This window comes from Pongo abelii, chromosome 7 (genome assembly GCF_028885655.2).
Source record: "Pongo abelii isolate AG06213 chromosome 7, NHGRI_mPonAbe1-v2.0_pri, whole genome shotgun sequence".
NCBI classification, from domain to species: Eukaryota; Metazoa; Chordata; class Mammalia; order Primates; family Hominidae; genus Pongo; species Pongo abelii.
This window is the reverse complement of record NC_071992.2, coordinates 45,065,445-45,084,432: the sequence shown is the minus strand read 5'-3', so window position 1 is coordinate 45,084,432 and position 18,988 is coordinate 45,065,445. Positions and strand designations below refer to the sequence as shown.

At 39.7% G+C, this 18,988-nt stretch overlaps 1 protein-coding gene across 7 annotated transcripts in view; it reads right to left on the bottom strand.

Moving 5' to 3' along the window:
* The window catches only part of HOOK3 (hook microtubule tethering protein 3), a 147,683-nt gene that overhangs the window by 22,321 nt on the left and 106,374 nt on the right, over positions 1 to 18,988 (bottom strand). For 5 of the 7 annotated variants that reach the window (XM_002819053.6, XM_009243772.4, XM_054561530.2 and 2 more), the window contains 5 exons: positions 17,766 to 17,848; positions 15,620 to 15,720; positions 12,874 to 12,978; positions 12,632 to 12,703; positions 1,854 to 6,720 (listed from right to left, as the gene is read on the bottom strand). In XM_002819053.6, the coding sequence (XP_002819099.1) occupies positions 6,580 to 6,720; positions 12,632 to 12,703; positions 12,874 to 12,978; positions 15,620 to 15,720; positions 17,766 to 17,848 (502 nt within the window). In that variant the 3' untranslated portion in view covers positions 1,854 to 6,579. Of the gene's footprint in view, positions 1 to 1,853; positions 6,721 to 12,631; positions 12,704 to 12,873; positions 12,979 to 15,619; positions 15,721 to 17,765; positions 17,849 to 18,988 lie in introns of those variants that run through there. The other 2 variants (XM_054561529.2, XR_008527882.2) reach the window with 2 other exon arrangements.

The following is an 18,988-nucleotide window of genomic DNA, read 5'->3' as shown; positions in this document are numbered from 1 at the left end:
AATGTCCCTTTCTCTATCATTTCAGTGCAATGTGGAGAATCCAAGGATGCTCATGTTTTAAGTCAACATTAATTATGTTTTGTAAGTTTCTACAGTCATAGAGATAATACATGTGAATTGGTTTGATAAAAGGCTATTTAAAAAATAAAATCATCTCTACATACTTCCCCAGAAAATCATCAGTGATTTAAAAGAGATGGATGCCACCCCATGTGTGCTGCCCCTTGTTTGCTAGAAAGGAAGCTAAATATTAATACTTCGGTAATTTGAGGGATTGGGTGGAAATTAGCTCTGTTAGCATATTATGTTATGTTTTTTAGGCTTCTGGGAACTGAACAGCATTTGCTGCAAAACTTTAGACCACTTCTGTGCTAAAACTGGACAATAAAACATTTTCAACAAAAGGAACATACACCAATTATTATTTAAATATTCTTTATAGATAGAAAATAAAAAATTAGACAGATACATTGAGAATAGCCTTCCTCATAGAAAAAACTTCGTGATATAAAACATTCAAATCATTATTATAGTTATCAAGAATAAGCTCTGAAACCTCCTTCTAAATGTAATGAAACTAGGTTGGATAATTACCAAAAGAAACTGCCATTTTGACAGAATTATAGGAAGAGAGATTATCCTTATTAAATGGAAAATCCTTCTAATTTATAAAAATGAAAAAATAGAAAAAATGATAAAATAATTTTCAAAGATTCTGACATCCCATTTTATTTTGCTCAGAATAGTCTTTCATCCTACTGTATGGTATCACACAGGCTTCACTGTTAAGAAGTACAATGCTACATTAGTTTGATGGCCAATGCTAGGCAAAGAATCCCTTCATAATATAAGAATAAAAACTCAAAATATTCTTCTACAGTTTCATGAATAGACAACAAAAAGCACTTTGTCTTCATGTTGTTATTCTGCCCTCAGCAAAAAGCAAGATACCAAGCACTTTCCTCTCACTTTAGAAACAAAGATGTTCTTATCCACGTGGCTGTAAACTAGCTCAGTTTCCACTAGCTGTGGGTTGTGGATGCTTTTTCAGATAAATCACACACGATCCAACTGGGGATAACTGGAGTTATCCTGGAGTCACAGATCTAGATAATAGGAGACTAAATGCAGAGTTAAGAGAATTTTTAAAAGTAATTTAGATTTTTGTTTCAAGATAATTCTTATATTGGGATAAAGACTTCCAAGTTTTTAACATGCTGTTATCATTAAAACACCAGGTGAATTTTTGTGAGGGAGCAGGAGAGGCTGAAAAATATTTCAAATGATTACTTAGCAAACAAGAATAAACCAAACTGCTACTTTCGAAAAGGAGACAGGAGGCTGGCGCAGTATCGCACGCCTGTAATTCCAGCACTTTGGGAGGCCAAGGTGGGCGGATCACCTGAGGTCAGGAGTTGGAGACCAGCCTGGCCAACATGGTGAAACCGTGTCTCTTTGTATTTTGTAAAAATACAAAAATTAGCTGGGCGTGGTGGCAGATGCCTGTAATCCCAGCTACTAGGGAGGATGAGGCAGGAGAATCGCTTGAACCTGGTAGGCAGAGTTTGCAGTCAGCCAGGATCGTGCCTCTGCACTCCGGCCTGCGAGAGGGGAGGGGAAGGGAAGAGAGGGGAGGGGAGGGAAGGGAAGGAAGAAAAGAAGGAGAAAAGAAAAGAAGGGAAGGAAGGAAGGAAGGAAGGAAGGAAGGAGAGATAGCAAAGTGGCTCATCAATAAAATGTATATTTTCTTCAACCTAGCTCATCTTTCACTTAACAATCACTCACTACTGATCTATTTGCACAGCATGGATTTTCATTCTTCTGTGAGAACTACTGGAATATACAGGCTGATGTTTCTTTTTTTTTTTTTTTTTTTTTTTTTTGAGATGGAGTCTTACTCTGTGGCCCAGGCTGGAGTGCAGTGGCACAATCTCGGCTTACTGCAACCTCCACCTCCTGGGTTCACGTGATTCTCCTGCCTCAGCCTCCCAAGTAGCTGGGATCACAGGCGCCTGCCACCATGCCTGGCTAATACTGTATTTTTAGTAGAGATGGGGTTTCACCATATTAGCCAGGCTGGTCTTGAACTCCTGACCTCAGGTGATCCGCCCGCCTTGGCCTCCCAAAGTGCTGGGATTACAGGCATGAGCCACCGCACCTGGCCACAGGCTGATGTTTCTGACTGGATAACATTTAGCTTAATTTTGTACAGTTGAGCTGTTATTATATTAACAATAAAACCTCAACAAAATTACAGACAGCAATTTCATCCTTATTATAGTCTAACAATCTAATTAAAACACTTAGGTTAAGGATGTCTAATAGAAAAGTCAATCTTGGTAAATTTTGGAACACGGGGTCTTTAGGGACTTCTTTTTCTGCATTACTATCAAATAGACAAATGGTAAAAGATATGACAGAGTTTTTCAAAGTTCTTTAAAAATATGTACAATTGTATACTTGATTCTCTTTTCAGACATTATACACTACTATATTTTCTGGATTACAAACTTCTGAAATACACACTGTGGAACATAAATGCTAGGTTTTAATATTCTTTAGTTCTTTACTTTGTATTTTCTCACCCTGGTTAGAAGGAAAACGAAAAATGATCTTCCTGTTTATAAGACTTCAGACACTGTGGTGACAGCGTGCTCCAACCCAACACAGCAACCCTGTACTTGCTCCATGCTGGTGCCTGGACAAGCTCCACTGCACAAGCCAACATGGCCCCGGGAAGGTGCTGTATGTGGGAGTTTGTAAAAATACAGCACAGCATCACTCACGATGAGGCAAAGCTCCTAGTGTCTTTAAATTTCCAGATAGACCATACAACATCACAAATCTCCTGAGGAATCATTAATCATTACTAGAGAAACAGAAACGTCATAAACCCTGTCCAAAGCTGGACACCGGACATGGAGTTGCCACCGTTAGAGCTAAATTTTATTCTTGGCTTTCTGATACCTAAAGTATATTCAGAAGCTTTTTTTTTTTTTTTTTTACAACAGCCTGTTTTGTTTTTAAACATCATAAAATGTTTAGAAATATAATTTCTCCTATGTAATGAAACTAATATACTAAATTTTATAGGTACAGTAAAGGAGAATGAAAATTATAAATGTAGGCTGGGCTTGGTGGCTCACGCCCGTAATCCCAGCACTCTGGGAGGCTGAGGCGGGTGGATCACGAGGTCAGGAGATCGAGACCATCCTGGCTAACATGGTGAAACCCCGTCTCTACTAAAAAATACAAAAAATTAGCTGGGCGTAGTGGCAGGCACCTGTAGTCCCCGCTACTCAGGAGGCTGAGGCAGGAGAATGGCATGAACCCGGGAGGCGGAGCTTGCAGTGAGCCAAGATCGTGCCACTGTACTCCAGCCTGGGCGACAGAGCGAGACATCGTCTCAAAAAAAAAAAAAAAGAAAATTATAAATGTAAACATCAAAATAATAGCATACAACAGATGCTGAAGAAAAGTCAGAAGTACGACTGGGCGCGGTGGCTCGTGCCTGTAATCTCAGCACTTTGGGAGGCTGAAGTGAGTAGATCATGAGGTCAGGAGTTTGAGACCAGCCTGGCCAACATGGTGAAACACCATCTCTACTAAATTAAAAAAATTAGCCAGGCATGGTGGTGGGCACCTGTAACCCCAGCTACTCCGGAGGCTGAGGCAGGAGAATTGCTTGAACCTGGGAGGCAGAGGCTGCAGTGAGCTGAGATCGTGCCACGGCACTACGACCTGGGTGACGAACAAGGCTCCGTCTCGGGGGGAAATAAAAAGTCAGAAGTAAAACTCCCCTCTAAAAGCCTGGCACCTTTCCAACCCAGATAGAGAAAAAATATCTGGGTAGATGGATGGGTAGGAGATTAGGACTGGGGCTGTAAATAGAAAATGAAAATGAAAACCTCTCATCTCACAGAACAAAATTAATTCAGTGAGTAGTTCACAGACTTTTTTTTTTTTTTTTTTTTTGAAACGGAGTTTCGCTCTTGTCGCCAGGCTGGGGTGCAATGGCGCCATCTCAGCTTACTGCAACCTCTGTCTCCCAGGTTCAAGCAATTCTCCTGCCTCACCCTCCCAAGTAGCTGGGACTACAGGCACACAACACCATGCCTGGCTAATTGTTTGTATTTTTAGTAGAGACAGAGTTTCACCATGTTGGACAGGCTGGTCTGGAAGTCCTGACCTCAGGTGATGCGCCTGTCTTGGCCTCCCAAAGTGCTGGGATTACAGGCATGAGCCACTGCGCTTGGCTCTTGTTTTCATCCATCATATTCTGCAGGTACAATTTTCCCAAAATTTTAACTTACCAAGGTTAGTGCTCATATCCCAATTTGATTGATTGATTGATTGATTGATTGATTGACTGAGACAGAGTCTCACTCTGTCGCCCAGGCTGGAATGCAGTGGTGCGATCTCAGCTCACTGAAGTCTCTAGCTCCTGCGTTCAAGTGACTCTCCTGCCTCAGCCTCCCAAGTAGCTGGGATTACAGCCACATGCCACCATGCCCAGCTAATTTTTGTAATTTAGTAGAGATGGGGTTTCACTATGTTGGCCAGGCTGGTCTCAAACTCCTGACCTCAAGTGATCCATCCCCGCCTAGGTCTCCCAAATGGTGGGATTACAGGTGTGAGGCACGACGTCTGGCCCCAATTTGCTTTAAAAATAGTTGGATAGAGGTAAGAACCGTCTGAAAGTTTTTAATCTTTTACTTTGGAAACTTTCCAGTTGATCAGGTCTGCGTAGCCTCCTGAAGCTCTACAGCAGTTCTACTCATGGCTATCTCCATTTATCCCTAAATTTTGCTGCTTTGTGGTCTTGTCAGGCAGAAGCATTCATGCTGTGCTCAGACTTCTGTACTTAACGTAAAAAATTAGCACAATGTATGGCTCCAGTTCTGTGTATACTCTAATAACTTTCTTCAACTACGGCTTCTGAGGACAAACAAATACTACTGATTTTTAGGTCATCTTTCTTATTAAAAAGTAAGAAAGAATTTAAAAATCAAACACTTGAATATAGTTTCTGAAAATTCTTAATTACATTTAGCTTGATTTGAGGTTACTTATTCGTATTTAACATAAACATAAAGAACTAAATGAAACCTGAACTTGCAAATAGCAAGTACATGAGAAAACATCCTCCTATATTAAGTGACCTAACCTAAAAATAAACAAAAAAAACCATGACCTAATTTCAGAAATGTTTTGCTTTCAAAAAATGGGCTATGTTGCAAGAAAAAAGACTTAAATATAATTTGGGACCAAATACATAAGTCAATATGGAAAGTTAGAAGGCATTTCATTTTTAAATGAATGATATTTCGCACTTATATAGCACCTTATATATACAAAGTGCTTTACAATGATTACTCGACAGCCCATTCATCAATGTAAATAAATGTGGTTTACAATCTGTTAACAAATGTAAGCAGTTTGAGGCAACCAAATACCCAAGAAAATCTATTTAGTAACAAATTCCTGGACTAGCAGATAGATGTGAGAAAAAACGTAAAGAGATCTGCCATAATATAACATACAAGAAGTTACTAATGTTAGTGACTGATACTAAGATGTCAAGTGTTAGGAATTGTTAAAAAATGGAAGGGTTTATATTAAAGAACAAGTAAAACAAATGGAGCATAAGTCAACAAACAGCCCAAAAATAAGACTACCGATAACTTGTACATATATGAAAGATAACTCTTTTAGATGTGGAAAGCAACTGAAGGTATGTCAACCACATTACCACATTGTTAGAAAATGATCCTCAGTTACTAAGATATTCCAAAAGAACAAGAAATTAATGCAGTGCCTGATTTTTTTTCTTTTGTAATTTATCCCAAAATAACCTCACCAAACATTCACTTCTGCCAGCAAACAAGATAGCAGGAAATAATGAAATTTTATGTATTTATGTTTTAAAAATAGTCTCCAAATCTTTGGACAAATTTAATTTCCTATAAAACAATGTGAAAACTCATTTTTTCCTCAAATAATTCTACCAGGTGCCTTAGGGAAGATGTGATTAGCACCTCTGCCAATGTATTCACGTCTTTGCAAAAAGAACACTTGTCAACCATTTTGTATAGTAAATATGCAAGTTATTTGAACTGTACTTGGAAAACAATTGAAAACACAGATTAATACATCATAAAAAGATTAATTCTCTTTAAACAAAGACATTCTTATAAAGCATGGTAACACACAGGCACAATAAAGAATATAAATTGTATATCAATTATTGGCAGAAAATCTAATTCATTACAAAGCCTACACCTTTGAGGAAGAGGACATTTTCATATAAAGAAAAGTATTACACTATTATACAACATTTTTAATTGAACATGTACAAATTTTTGGCACATTAAAAAGAACTGAAAGGACTACAAAATAAAAACCAAAGAAACTAAAACAAAGATACGGGAGAGAGAAAAAGTCCTCAAAATGAGAAACACTAAGTATTGACATAGAAGAGAAACAAAAAATAAGCTGGCTGAGTTTCCTGAAATGTTGTTGTGTGTAACAGAAGTATGCTGTGGGTGCAGGTGTCTGTGTTTGAGTGGCACGACTTCTCTACCTTGCTGTGGCCGGCTGCACGTGGCCTGGGTATGATCTTCTGCTGCTGGTCGCTTGCCTCTGCCTCGCCAGAAACGACTGCCCTGAGCCTGTGCTTGCCAGTCTATCTTCAGCTGCCTTTTTATGCAGGGTCATTCCCTGCAACATTAAAACAAAAAAAGGAATCAATGAAAAAATAGTGGAACATACTTCACAAAAGAAAATTTCATCATGCAGAATTTGTTACATTGTATCATAAAGCACAATTAGGAATGTTAATACTACTCGCTATAGATTAAAATCCCATAGAGGCATTTTAGTACCCACAATTAGGCACAAATTTTCTTTTGGAAAAAATCAGGCCTAATTGTCTGATTTTACAATAAACAATACAGCAGATGATAGAGACAGACATTACCCATACTCAATCATAATTTCTTTCAAATTAAATGTAGAAAGTGATTTTTTTCTAAGGAAAAGAGCATGATTGGTAGCAGATGATTCACTCAGGTGGTAGAAATCACAGGGTTTACTTAGAATGAAAAACACAAATGCTTGTGTTGTTTCTTAAGGTGGAAAGCCACACTAGGTACTGTACATACCACCATGCTGTTTTTCTTCACTTCAAGGCAGATTTGTATTCTCAAACAAATACTCATCTGACAAAGGGCTAATATCCAGAATCTACAATGAACTCCAACAAATTTACAAGAAGAAAACAAACAACCCCATCAAAAAGTGGGCGAAGGACATGAACAGACACTTCTCAAAAGAAGACATTTATGCAGCCAAAAAACACATGAAAAAATGCTCACCATCACTGGCCATCAGAGAAATGCAAATCAAAACCATAATGAGATACCATCTCACACCAGTTAGAATGGCAATCATTAAAAAGTCAGGAAACAACAGGTGCTGGAGAGGATGTGGAGAAATAGGAACACTTTTACACTGTTGGTGGGACTGTAAACTAGTTCAACCCTTGTGGAAGTCGGTGTGGCGATTCCTCAGGGATCTAGAACTAGAAATTCCATTTGACCCAGCCATCCCATTACTGGGTATATACCCAAAGGACTATAAATCATGCTGCTATAAAGACACATGCACACGTATGTTTATTGCGGCATTATTCACAATAGCAAAGACTTGGAACCAACCCAAATGTCCAACAATGATAGACTGGATTAAGAAAATGTGGCACATATACACCATGGAATACTATGCAGCCATAAAAAATGATGAGTTCATGTCCTTTGTAGGGACATGGATGAAACTGGAAATCATCATTCTCAGTAAACTATCGCAAGAACAAAAAACCAAACACCACATATTCTCACTCATAGGTGGGAACTGAACAATGAGAACACATGGACACAGGAAGGGGAACATCACACTTCGGGGACTGTTGTGGGGTGGGGGGAGGGGGGAGGGATAGCATTGGGAGATATACCTAATGCTAGATGACGAGTTAGTGGGTGCAGCGCACCAGCATGGCACATGTATACATATGTAACTTACCTGCACATTGCGCACATGTACCATAAAACGTAAAGTATAATAATAATAATAATAATAATAATAATAAATAAAATAAAAAAAAAAAAAGAAAACTTCCTGAGAGTCCATAACAGAGGGCCCAAACGAGAGACGGGGATCTTTCTTGAAGAGAGGAGAAGGATCGCCTACTAACTTAGAAGGGAGAGAAGGCAACTGCTGGACCCAGAGCACCTTAACAGAAGGGAGGAAACCTCCAGGGCACTCCCTGACTGCGGAGGAATGACAAGAATATGATAATGACACTACTTACTAAAGGCAGAAGTCTATGAGTAGATCAGGAAAAAAGCAGTGTTTTGGTACTCATTTAATAAGACAATGAAGAATCCTAGCCAGAGAAACATTAAGAACATGTTAGTGGCTCATGCCTGTAACCTCAGCACTTTGGGAGGCTAAGGTGGGAAGATCACTTGAGGCTAGAAGCTCAAGACCAGCCTTAGCAAAATAACGACAAACCCCCTCTCTAAAATAATAAAAAAATTAGCCGGGCATGATTGATGGCATGCCTATAGTCCCAGCTACTTGGAAGGCTGAGGTGGGAGGCTCGCTCGAGCCCAGGAGGTTGAGGCTGCAGTGAGCCGTGATTACACCACCACACTGTAGCATGGGAACAGTGCGAGAACTTGGCTCAAAAATGATAACAACAACAAAAATGAAAGAACTGAGAGCTGTTGTTTAATTTCACCAATGACTGAATGCAAGTAAACTGCTGGGCATAAGTAGAAACTGGCAGCAAGGAAGAAAAAAGCAATCAAGAGGCAAAAGAAGAGCCAGGTGGAAAAGCCAAACTACGGGATGCAATGAAGGATGTGCAGAAGACAGAAGACTGGAAGATACATCACTAGCTAGTTTCTAGGGAAAACAGGTCATGGCTTTGCATTGTTTTATCTTTTTTCATTTTTTTCTTTAGATGGAGTCTTGCCATGTTGCCCAGGCTGGTCTCGAACTCCTGGGTTCAAGAGATCCTCCCACCTTGGCCACTCAAAGTACTGGAATTACAGGCGTGAGCCCAGGCGCCCAACCTCAGCTTTGCATTTTTAATACAATTTCAGTCTATCCTATCAACCCAAATACATAATATTTTCCAAATAAGAAAAATCTAAAACATGTTTTTAAACTCAACTTGAAACCAGAGAATTTAAAGTTTTGAATAAAACTGACAAATATTTATTAGTAATCTTTAACTTATACATTTGGCTACACATATTAAAAATTTGTATTTTATTTAAATATTCTCATTTTTCCACCTTCACATTTCAAGCAATTTATTCAAATTCTTCACATAGGTTAAAGACCTCAGTCTATTGCAAGGGCATTCTCTGAGCTACTTAATACCTCTTCTCAGCACTCATCATTTCCATTTCCATTTAAGTTACCTGAGAAGCAGAACTTTCTGAATGTAAGCATGATGGTTTACTTATCTGAACATAACTTCTGGGAGTCTATTTGGAATTATTCCGTCACTCTCTGAAGAGTTAAAAATTAGGACTATTCTGGCCAGGCGCGGTGGCTCACGCCTGTAATCCCAGCACTTTGGGAGGCTGAGGAGGGTGGATCATGAAGTCAGGAGATCGAGACCATCCTGGCTAAAACGGTGAAACCCCGTTTCTACTAAACAAAATACAAAAAATTAGCCAGGTGTGGTGGCGGGCGCCTGTAGTCCCAGCTACTCGGGAGGCTGAGGCAAGAGGATGGCGTGAACCCAGGAGTCGGAGCTTACAGTGAGCCGAGATCGTGCCACTGCATTCCAGCCTGGGCAACAGAGCAAGACTCTGTTTAAAAAAAAAAAAAAAAAATTAGGACTATTCTTTAGTACCGCTTCACAGAATAAATCAATCTGGCTCCATAAGAAACACAATATGTGAAGTCATAAAAATCAATCCAGAATATGAGATTATTGGGCTCGGCGGGGTGGCTCATGCCTGTCATCCAGCACTTTGGGAGGCTGAGGCGGGTGAATCACGAGGTCAGGAATTCAAGAACAGCCTGGCCAAGATGGTGAAACCCTGTCTCTACTAAAAATACAAAAATTAGCCAGGCGTGGTGGCAGGCGCCTGTAATCCCAGTTACTCGGGAGGCTAAGGCAGAGACTTGCTTGAACCCGGGAGGCGGAGGTTGCAGTGAGCCAAGATTGCACCACTGCACTCCAGCCTGGGTGACAAAGTGAGACTCTGTCTCAAAACATAATAATAATAATATGAAATTATTAATAAGGCCTGAAATGCAGAGCTCCTAGATTGCTAACACTAAGCTTCCAGGAGGACAGGGAAGAGACAGAATAGTTTAAAATTAGGACTAATTCCCAGAGAATTTCTTTAAATATATAGTTTTATTTTTTCTATTTTTTGAATTTTAATTTTCAAGAAATCTGTGTTTGTTTGTTCGTCTTCTGAGACGGAGTCTCGCTCTGTCGTCAAGGCTGGAGGACAGTGGTGTGATCTCGGCTCACTGCAACCTCCGCCTCCCGGGTTCAGGCGATTCTCCTGCCTCAGCCTCCGGAGTAGCTGGGATTACAGGCACCCGCCTGTAATTTCCACATCCTGCTAATTTCTGTACTTTTAGTAGAGATGGGGTTTCACCATGTTGGCCAGGCGGGTCTCCAACTCCTGACCTCAGGTGACCCGCCCACCTTGGCCTCCCAAAGTGCTGGGATTACAGGTGTGAGCCACCGTGCACAGCCTATATTTGTCAGTAATAGTATTCTACCTCTGATACGATTTCCTCTTTGGTTTTTAAATTGCAATAAAATCTTAGATGTGCAGTTTTTGTTTTTTGTTCTTTTTGAGACAGAGTCCCACTCTGTCACCCACGCTGGAGTAAAGTGGTGCAATCCCAACTTCCCCCTCCTGGGTTTAAGCGATTCTCATGCCTCAGCCTCCTGAGTAGCTAGGACTAGAGGCACGTGCCACCATGCCTGGCTAATTTTTGTATTTTTAGTAGAGACGGGGTTTCACCATGTTGTGGCCAGGCTGGTCTCAAATTCCTGACCTCAGGTGATCTGCCTGCCTCAGACTCCCAAAGTGCCAGGATTCAGGCATTAGCCACCGCACCCAGCCATAGATATGCAGTTTTGACCAAGGCAAATACAGATGTGAAAATAAGATATAATGAAATTTATGAATTTTTGACAAAGATCAAATCACAGTGTTCAGAGGCCAGAGACGCTAACCTTTAAGAGGCAGTATCAATTATAACCGTAAAACAAAAACAATGGTACTGTGCCAGTAACAGAGCTACAGGGTCACAGCAGGATGTTAAAAGGAATCTGGGGCTGGGCGCAGTGGCTCACGCCTGTAATCCCAGCATTTGGGAGGCCGAGGCGGGTGGATCACAAGGTCAGGAGTTCGAGACCAGCCTGGCCAATATGGTGAAAACCTGTCCCTACTAAAAATACAAAAATTATTTGGGCATGGTGGCAGGCATCTGTAGTCCCAGCTACTCGGGAGGCTGAGGCAGAAGAATCGCTTGAACCCAGGAAGTGGAGGTTGCAGTGAGCTGAGATCACACCACTGCACTCCAGCCTAGGATACAGAGCGAGACTCTATCTCAAAAATAAATAAGTAAATAAATAAATAAATAAATGGAATCTGGTCCCATTTCTTGTCTCGGACAATTTTTTTTTTTTTTTTTTGAGACACAGTCTTGCTGTGTCACCCAGGCTAGAGTGCAATGGCACAATCTCGGCTCATTGCAACCTCTGCTTCCCAAGTTCAAGCGATTCTCCTGCCTCAGCCTCCCAAGTAGCTGGGATTACAAGCATGTGCCACCATGCCCAGCTAATTTTTGTATTTTTAGTAGAGACAGGGTTTCACCACGTTGTCCAGGCTGGTCTCAAACTTCTGACCTCGTGATCCACCCGCCTGGCCTCCCAAAATGCTGGGATTACAGAAGTGAGCCATCACGCCTGGCCAACTAACATTTTTTAAAGGCAGAAGTGGTCTTATTGGGAAGAACAAAAAACAAAAGGAAGACAGAAAGTCTTGAAAAAATACTTCAGAACTGCAGCACTCTTTAAAATTTGTAACTATTCACATCCCAACCAGGATGCTGATGAGCATTACTTTTTGTGTTGGGATATTCAATTTCAAAACCTGCAGTGGTTCAGGGTCTGACATTGTGAACATTTTCCAAACCCCAAGAGATAAACTATCTTCAATCAAATACCATCCTGCAAAGACACTGAAATAATCTCACAAAACAAAAACTATTGCATCTGTGTTTAGATGGTATTAATGTCCTTTCTCTTACAATAAAGTCTCTGAGGGACAGAAATTAGACTGACATTTATCTTTCTATCCTCTAGAAATAATGTTTTCAAAATGCTCTAACCCTGTTTACAGTGGTTCTCATAGTTGCTTTTCAGTTCAGAAATAGCATTAAGATTCTGTTAGTGTATGTTAGGGTGGCAATTACTTTCAGATTCATTTGGTAGAGTGACTTCTACAGTAAAGGGAATATAATAAGTATTACATATTCATTGAAGTTTTCATTATGCTCCAAAGTACTATTTTCTTACCATATTGTACCAGGCACTAACAATATATTTCTCTTCCATCTCTCTCTGACTCTTTGTTTTCTCATATTCTTTCTAAAAAAAAAAAGCACATGTAAATATGTAAAGATATGAAATAACTCAATATAAATAAAATACTTACAATTAATTGTTAAAACCCATGAACACAACTGTAAAATATAACAAGGCTCCCAGAACATTAAAATCAAAACACAATTATTTTATTGTACAGTATAGTAAACTACCTCTAATGAATGGAACAGTCGGTCTCGTTCCTGGAGCTGATTTTTAAGAGCTTGTATTTCTGGTGCTGCTCCTTGATTCTGTTTAGGATCTAAAGTACGGATGACCTGCAAAAAATAATAAAAGAAAAATTAAAAAAGTCTCAAACTTAAAGAATGTAACGTTTAAGAAAAGAATGACTATTTTTTTTAAAATAAAAGGATAAACTTAGGAAAAATCAAAGGTTATCTTACAAGTGTATTTTAAAAAGTAAATGCGGCCTGGAGTGGTGGCTCATGCCTATAATCACAGCACTTTGGGAGGCTGAGGCAGGTGGATCACTTTAGCTCAGGAGTTTGAGACCAGCCTGGGCAACATAGTGAGAACCGTCTCTACAAAAAGTGTTTAAAAAATTAGCTGGGTGTGGTGGTGCACCCCTATAGTCCCAGCTACTCAGGAGGCTGAGGCAGGAGGATCACTTGAGCCTGGGAGGTTGAGGCTGCAGGGAGCTGAGATCATGTCACTGCGCTCCAGCCTGAGCAACAGAGCAAGAACCTGTCTAAAAAAAATTAAAAGTAAATGTATGAAATAGTATTAATTGTTGTAACTTCAAGTAAAAATTTTTTATGGGTACATAATATTTGTACAAACATAAAACTTTTTACTTATATAAAGAACCAATTATAAAAAGTAATTCTGACTTAGAATTAATAAATGCAGTCATGTACCACATAATGATGTTTCAGTCAACGATGAACCACATATATGATGGTGGTCGATTATAAAGGAGCTGAAAAAGTCCTATCACAAAAATAACTTACCATTGTGTAACTATTTCCTTATACTATTCAGTACAGTAATGTGCTGTACAGGTTTGTAGCTAGAAGCAATACTCCATACCATATAGCCTAGTTGTGTACTAAGCTATAGCATACTGTTTTGCATAAGTACACTCTACAATGTTTGCACAATGACAAAATCACCTAAGGATGCATTTCTCAGAACGTGTCCCTGTTATTAAATGACATGTGTCTGTACAGCAGACACTACTGACAGTGGTCTACTCTTTTCCTTTCCTCTGATCTGGTCTGCTAGCTTTCTGTCTCTGATCAGATATGTACTTTGGGGAGAGGGTCCTGACTGGTGTAAGCCTATCACTGTGGCCCCATTTCTTCCTCTGCCGGCAATCCTGTTTGGGCATGGACATTGGATATGATTCTGGCTGGCCAACTAGAGGACTGCTGGGAAAGGTGTTTTTACTTCTCCACCCAATATTTTTATTTAGTTTTATTTTATTTTTAAAGACAGGGCCTTGCTCTGTCACCCAGGCTGGAGTGCAGTGATGTGATCATAGCCCACTGCAGCCTTGAACCACTGGGCTCAAGTGATTTTCCTGCCCCAGCCTCCTGAACAGCTAGGATTACAGGTGCATGCCACCATGACAAGCTAATTTTTTAAAACTTTTTTTTGTAGAGATGGAGTCTGGATATGTTGCCCAGACAGACCTCAAACTCCTGGGCTAAAGCAATCCTCCAGCCTTGACCTCCTACAGCGACAGGATTACAGGCGTGAGCCACTGTGCCCAGCTCCCCTAATACTTTTACTATCAAAATGTTCAAGCCCATAGAAAACTTGAAAGGTACCTTTAACCTAGACTCACTAATTGCTTCACTGCCATATTTGATTTCTCTCCACACACACACACACACACACACCCACACACGCTGTTACTTATTTGGGAGGCTATTTTAAAGTCTCCCAAATAAGTTATTCAGGCCTCATAACGCATAACCTTTAAATACTTGAGCACAGATCTCCTTAGATTAAGGATATTAACCTATATAATCACAAAGCATTATCATCTGTAAGAAAACTGACCCCCTTGGCCAGGCGCGGTGGCTCACGCCTGTAATCCCAGCACTTTGGGAGGCCGAGGTGGGTGGATCACGAGGTCAGGAAATCGAGCCCATCCTGGCTAACATTGTGAAACCCTGTCTCTACTAAAAAATACAAAAAATTAGCCAGGCGTGGTGGCGGGCGCCTGTAGTCCTAGCTACTCGGGAGGCTGAGGCAGGAGAATGGCATGAACCCAGGAGGCGGAGCTTGCAGTGAGCTAAGATCGCGCCACTGCACTCCAGCCTGGGCGACAGAGCGAGACTCCGTCTCAAAAAAAAAAAAAAAAGAAAATTGACCCCCTTAACCCCCAATCCAGGACTCAGAGATGAATGCCTTGATTTGGCAGTTAGCAGGGGGCTCTTTTCAATTAGAATGGGTCCTGTGCTCTCCCACAATCCACAGCCTGTTCTTGTTTTCATGACAGTGACTTCTATTCCAAATTTTGGATTTACCTGATGGTTTCCTGAACGTGTTATTTAGCTTGTTCCAATAAACCTTATTTTGCCTGTGAACTGGAAATAGAAGGTTGCTTAAATTCAGGTAACTATTATTTACAACGATACTCCATCAAGAGGCACAGGATATCAGCTGTCCTATCATTAATTAGTGTTGTTAATTTTGATGACTAATAAGGTGGCAAGTGCCACTCATTTCCCACACAAAGTACATTTTCCTCTTGGTAATTAGTAAGTAATCCATGGAATGACGTATTTTGACCACTGCTTGTTGCTCAGGTTCTTTTTATTTGTTATAAGATTTGTTCTTCTCCTGAGAGTTTTCTGCATGTTGCTGTAGTGTCCATCCATTATATTTGAGACTTCACTGAAATGTGATCAGAAGGTAGACTGAGATGCCTACAAAATTCTTACTTACACTTTTGGCTTTCTCTAAGTATTTTTTGTATCGTTCTTCCATTTGCTTCATTTCTTCCTCTTTCTTTCGTAAAGCTTCTTGTAATTCTTCAATTTTTAAGGCTGCAGATGACACATAGTAAAATATATATATTTAGATAATATATATAAATTGTTATAATATAAATAAATTTATTTTAGATTACCACAATTTACAAAATATTTTAATTGACTAATAACAAATAGTTAACAGCTTTTAGAGACTGGTCTATTTTTACACATAATTTTATTTTTAAAAAAATTCAGAATTTTTTTTTTTTTTTTTTTTTTACAAAAAGATTTTCTTATAAATAAATAAAAACTCCAGTATGGAAGTACATAAATAAAGAATCCATGAGGGATGAATGGATAAACAAAATGTAGTACATAGATATAATATTATTCAGCCTTAGTTATGACACATGCTATGATATGGAGACATTATGTTAAGTGAAATAAACCAGATACAAAAGGACAAATATTATATGATTCTACTTATATGAGTGACCTAGAATAGTCAAATTCAGAGACAGAAAATGGAATAGCAGTTACCAGCGGCTGGGGAGAGGGAGGAAGGGAGAGTTAATGTTTAATAGATAGAGAACTTCGGTTTGAGATGATACAGTTTTGTAGATGGGTAAAAGTGATAGTTGTGCTATGTGAATGTCCTTAATGTCACTGGACTACACACTAAAAATGGTTTAAAATGGGTGTGTTTTGTAATATTTTAACCACAATAAAAATAAGTCTGTTCTTTCACCTCTTATCTCTTTATTAATACAAAAGAATTAACAAAATCAAGCTACCTACAGGAGTAAATATTTGGGAAGCACAAGTCTGGATGACTTACATGGAACTACATTATGAAAATATCTTAACATCATATAATATTCATTAGAATACAGAGTTAAGGAAAAATTCAAAGTACAATTAGAAAGACATTATAAAGATGATTATATACTCCCTATATGTAAATAGAGCCTATTTCTTTCTTTCTTTTTTTTTTTTTGGAGACAGTCTCGCTGGAGTGCGGTGGTGAGATCTCGGCTCACTCCAACCTCTGCCTCCTGGGCTCAAGCGATTCTCCTGCCTCAGCCTCCCGAGCAGCTGGGACTACAGGTGTGTGCCACCACCCCTGGCTAATTTTTTGTATTTTTAGTAGAGACGGGCTTTTACCATGTTGCCCAGGCTGGTCTCAAACTCGTGAGCTCAGGCAATCCACCCACCTCGGCCTCCCAAAAAAGTGCTAGGATTACAGGGGTGAGCCACCGCTGCTGGCCTTCTTTCTTTTTTGTGAGCCAGGGTCTTGCTGTGTTCCCCAGGCTGGTCTTGAACTCCTGGGCTCAAGCAATCCTCCTACCTTGACCTGCCAAATTGCTAGGATTACAGGCATGAGCCACCATACCCAGCCAATAGAGCCTATTTCTTAAATAAAAATTTAATATAGGCCAGATGCGGTTGCTCACATCTGTAATCCCAGTACTTTGGGAGACTGAGGTGGGCAAGTGACGAGCTCAGAAATTCAAAACTAGCCTGGGCAACATGGCAAAATCCCAGCTCTACAAAAAATTATAAAAATTAGCCGGGCAGGGTGGCTCATGCCTGTATCCCAGCTACTGGGGGATGGTTAGGTAGAAAGATGGCTTGAGCATGGGAGGTCAAGACTGCAGTGAGCTGTGATCATGCCATTTACTCCAGTCTGGGCAACACAGCCAGACCCTATCTCAAAAATAAATAAACAGGCTGGGCGCAGTGACTCACACCTGTATCTCAGCAGTTTGGGAGGCCGAGGTGGGCGGATCACGAGGTCAGGAGATCAAAACCATCCTGGCTAACACGGTGAAACCCTGTCTCTACTAAAAATACAAAAAATTAGCCAGGCGTGGTGGCAGGCACCTGTAGTCCCAGCTACTCGGGAGGCTGAGGCAGGAGAATGGCAAGAACCCAAAAGGCGAAGCTTGCAGTGAGCCAAGATCGCGCCACTGCACTCCAGCCTGGGTGACAGAGTGAGACTCCATCTCAAAAAAAATAAAAATAAAAATAAATAAATAAAAATTATGTAAACTCACTATCACTATGGCAGTATACAGCAAGCCCACTTAAAAACTATCCTAATTAAGAAAACTCACAGCTGTTGTTAAATCTTGGCTCGAGATCTTCAATAATGGCTCTCTTCTTCTGTAGTTCATTATTGGCCTCATGCAGCTTCTCTCTGTAACAAACAGGTAAACATCACCTACTACTGCTTCTGTAATTTTTTCCAGTTCAAATTAAAGATCTAAGTTCTTTATATTTGGATTACACTTGCATGCAATGCAAGTGATATGAAACATATATGAAAAGACAAAACACAAATTTAATATATTTAAAAAATAAGTAAAAAATAAAGACAAAAAAATTCCTCTGTTTGAAAAAGTAGTCATTTAGTTTAGATAGACCTGCATAAAGAGAGGGTATAGACTTTTTCTAGGAATATTTAAATAACTTTGCAAAGGTTTTACCATGCAAAATCTTGTTGCAAAAAAATGAAGTTCTAAAAATAAGAATTAACAAATAGAACACTACATATCAATAAAAAAAATGAACTAATGATATACTCAACCACATGAATAGATCTCACAGAATGTTGAACAAAGGAAGTCAAAGGGGTAACAATGTACAATTCTGTTACCTACACTGATGTTAAAATGAGTGGAAGGTGATACAGATCAGCTGTGTGGCTAGTTTTGCGGTCAATCTACTGGGAGGAAGAATGAAGAATCCTGGTGGGTTATTGCATATATTCCATATGTTTATCCGGGTCACCTAGGTTTGGGAGGCCTTGGCAGGTGGATCACTTGACGTCAGGAGTTCAAAACCAGCCTGGCCAACATGGCAAAACCCAGTTTCTGCTAAAAATACAAAAATTAGCTGGGTGTGGTGGTGGGTGCCTGTAATCCCAGCTACACAGGAGGGAGAATCGCTTGAACCTGGGAGACGGAGGTTGCAGTGAGCCAAGATGGTGCCACTGTACTCCAGCCTGGATGACAGAGTGAGACTCCATCTCAAAAAAAAAAAAAATCTAGGAACTTAAGACATGTACTTTATATGTTATATTCCAATATAAAGGTATTTAAATAATTAATTGAAAGTGAGATATTTTCCCCTGGTATTTGATAATATGTGTAATTTTCCCTTTATCATATTTAATATGGCACTATGTAACATAACTAGGTAAAAAGGCTGCAAAAATGGGAAGATATAGAAAATCACTAATTAAAAAAATAGCACTTTATGTCTTTCTGATCTTTTCTATGCACGATGCTTTAATAAACCTTTTTCTTTCTCAATAAATTTTTTGAGGATGTGACTT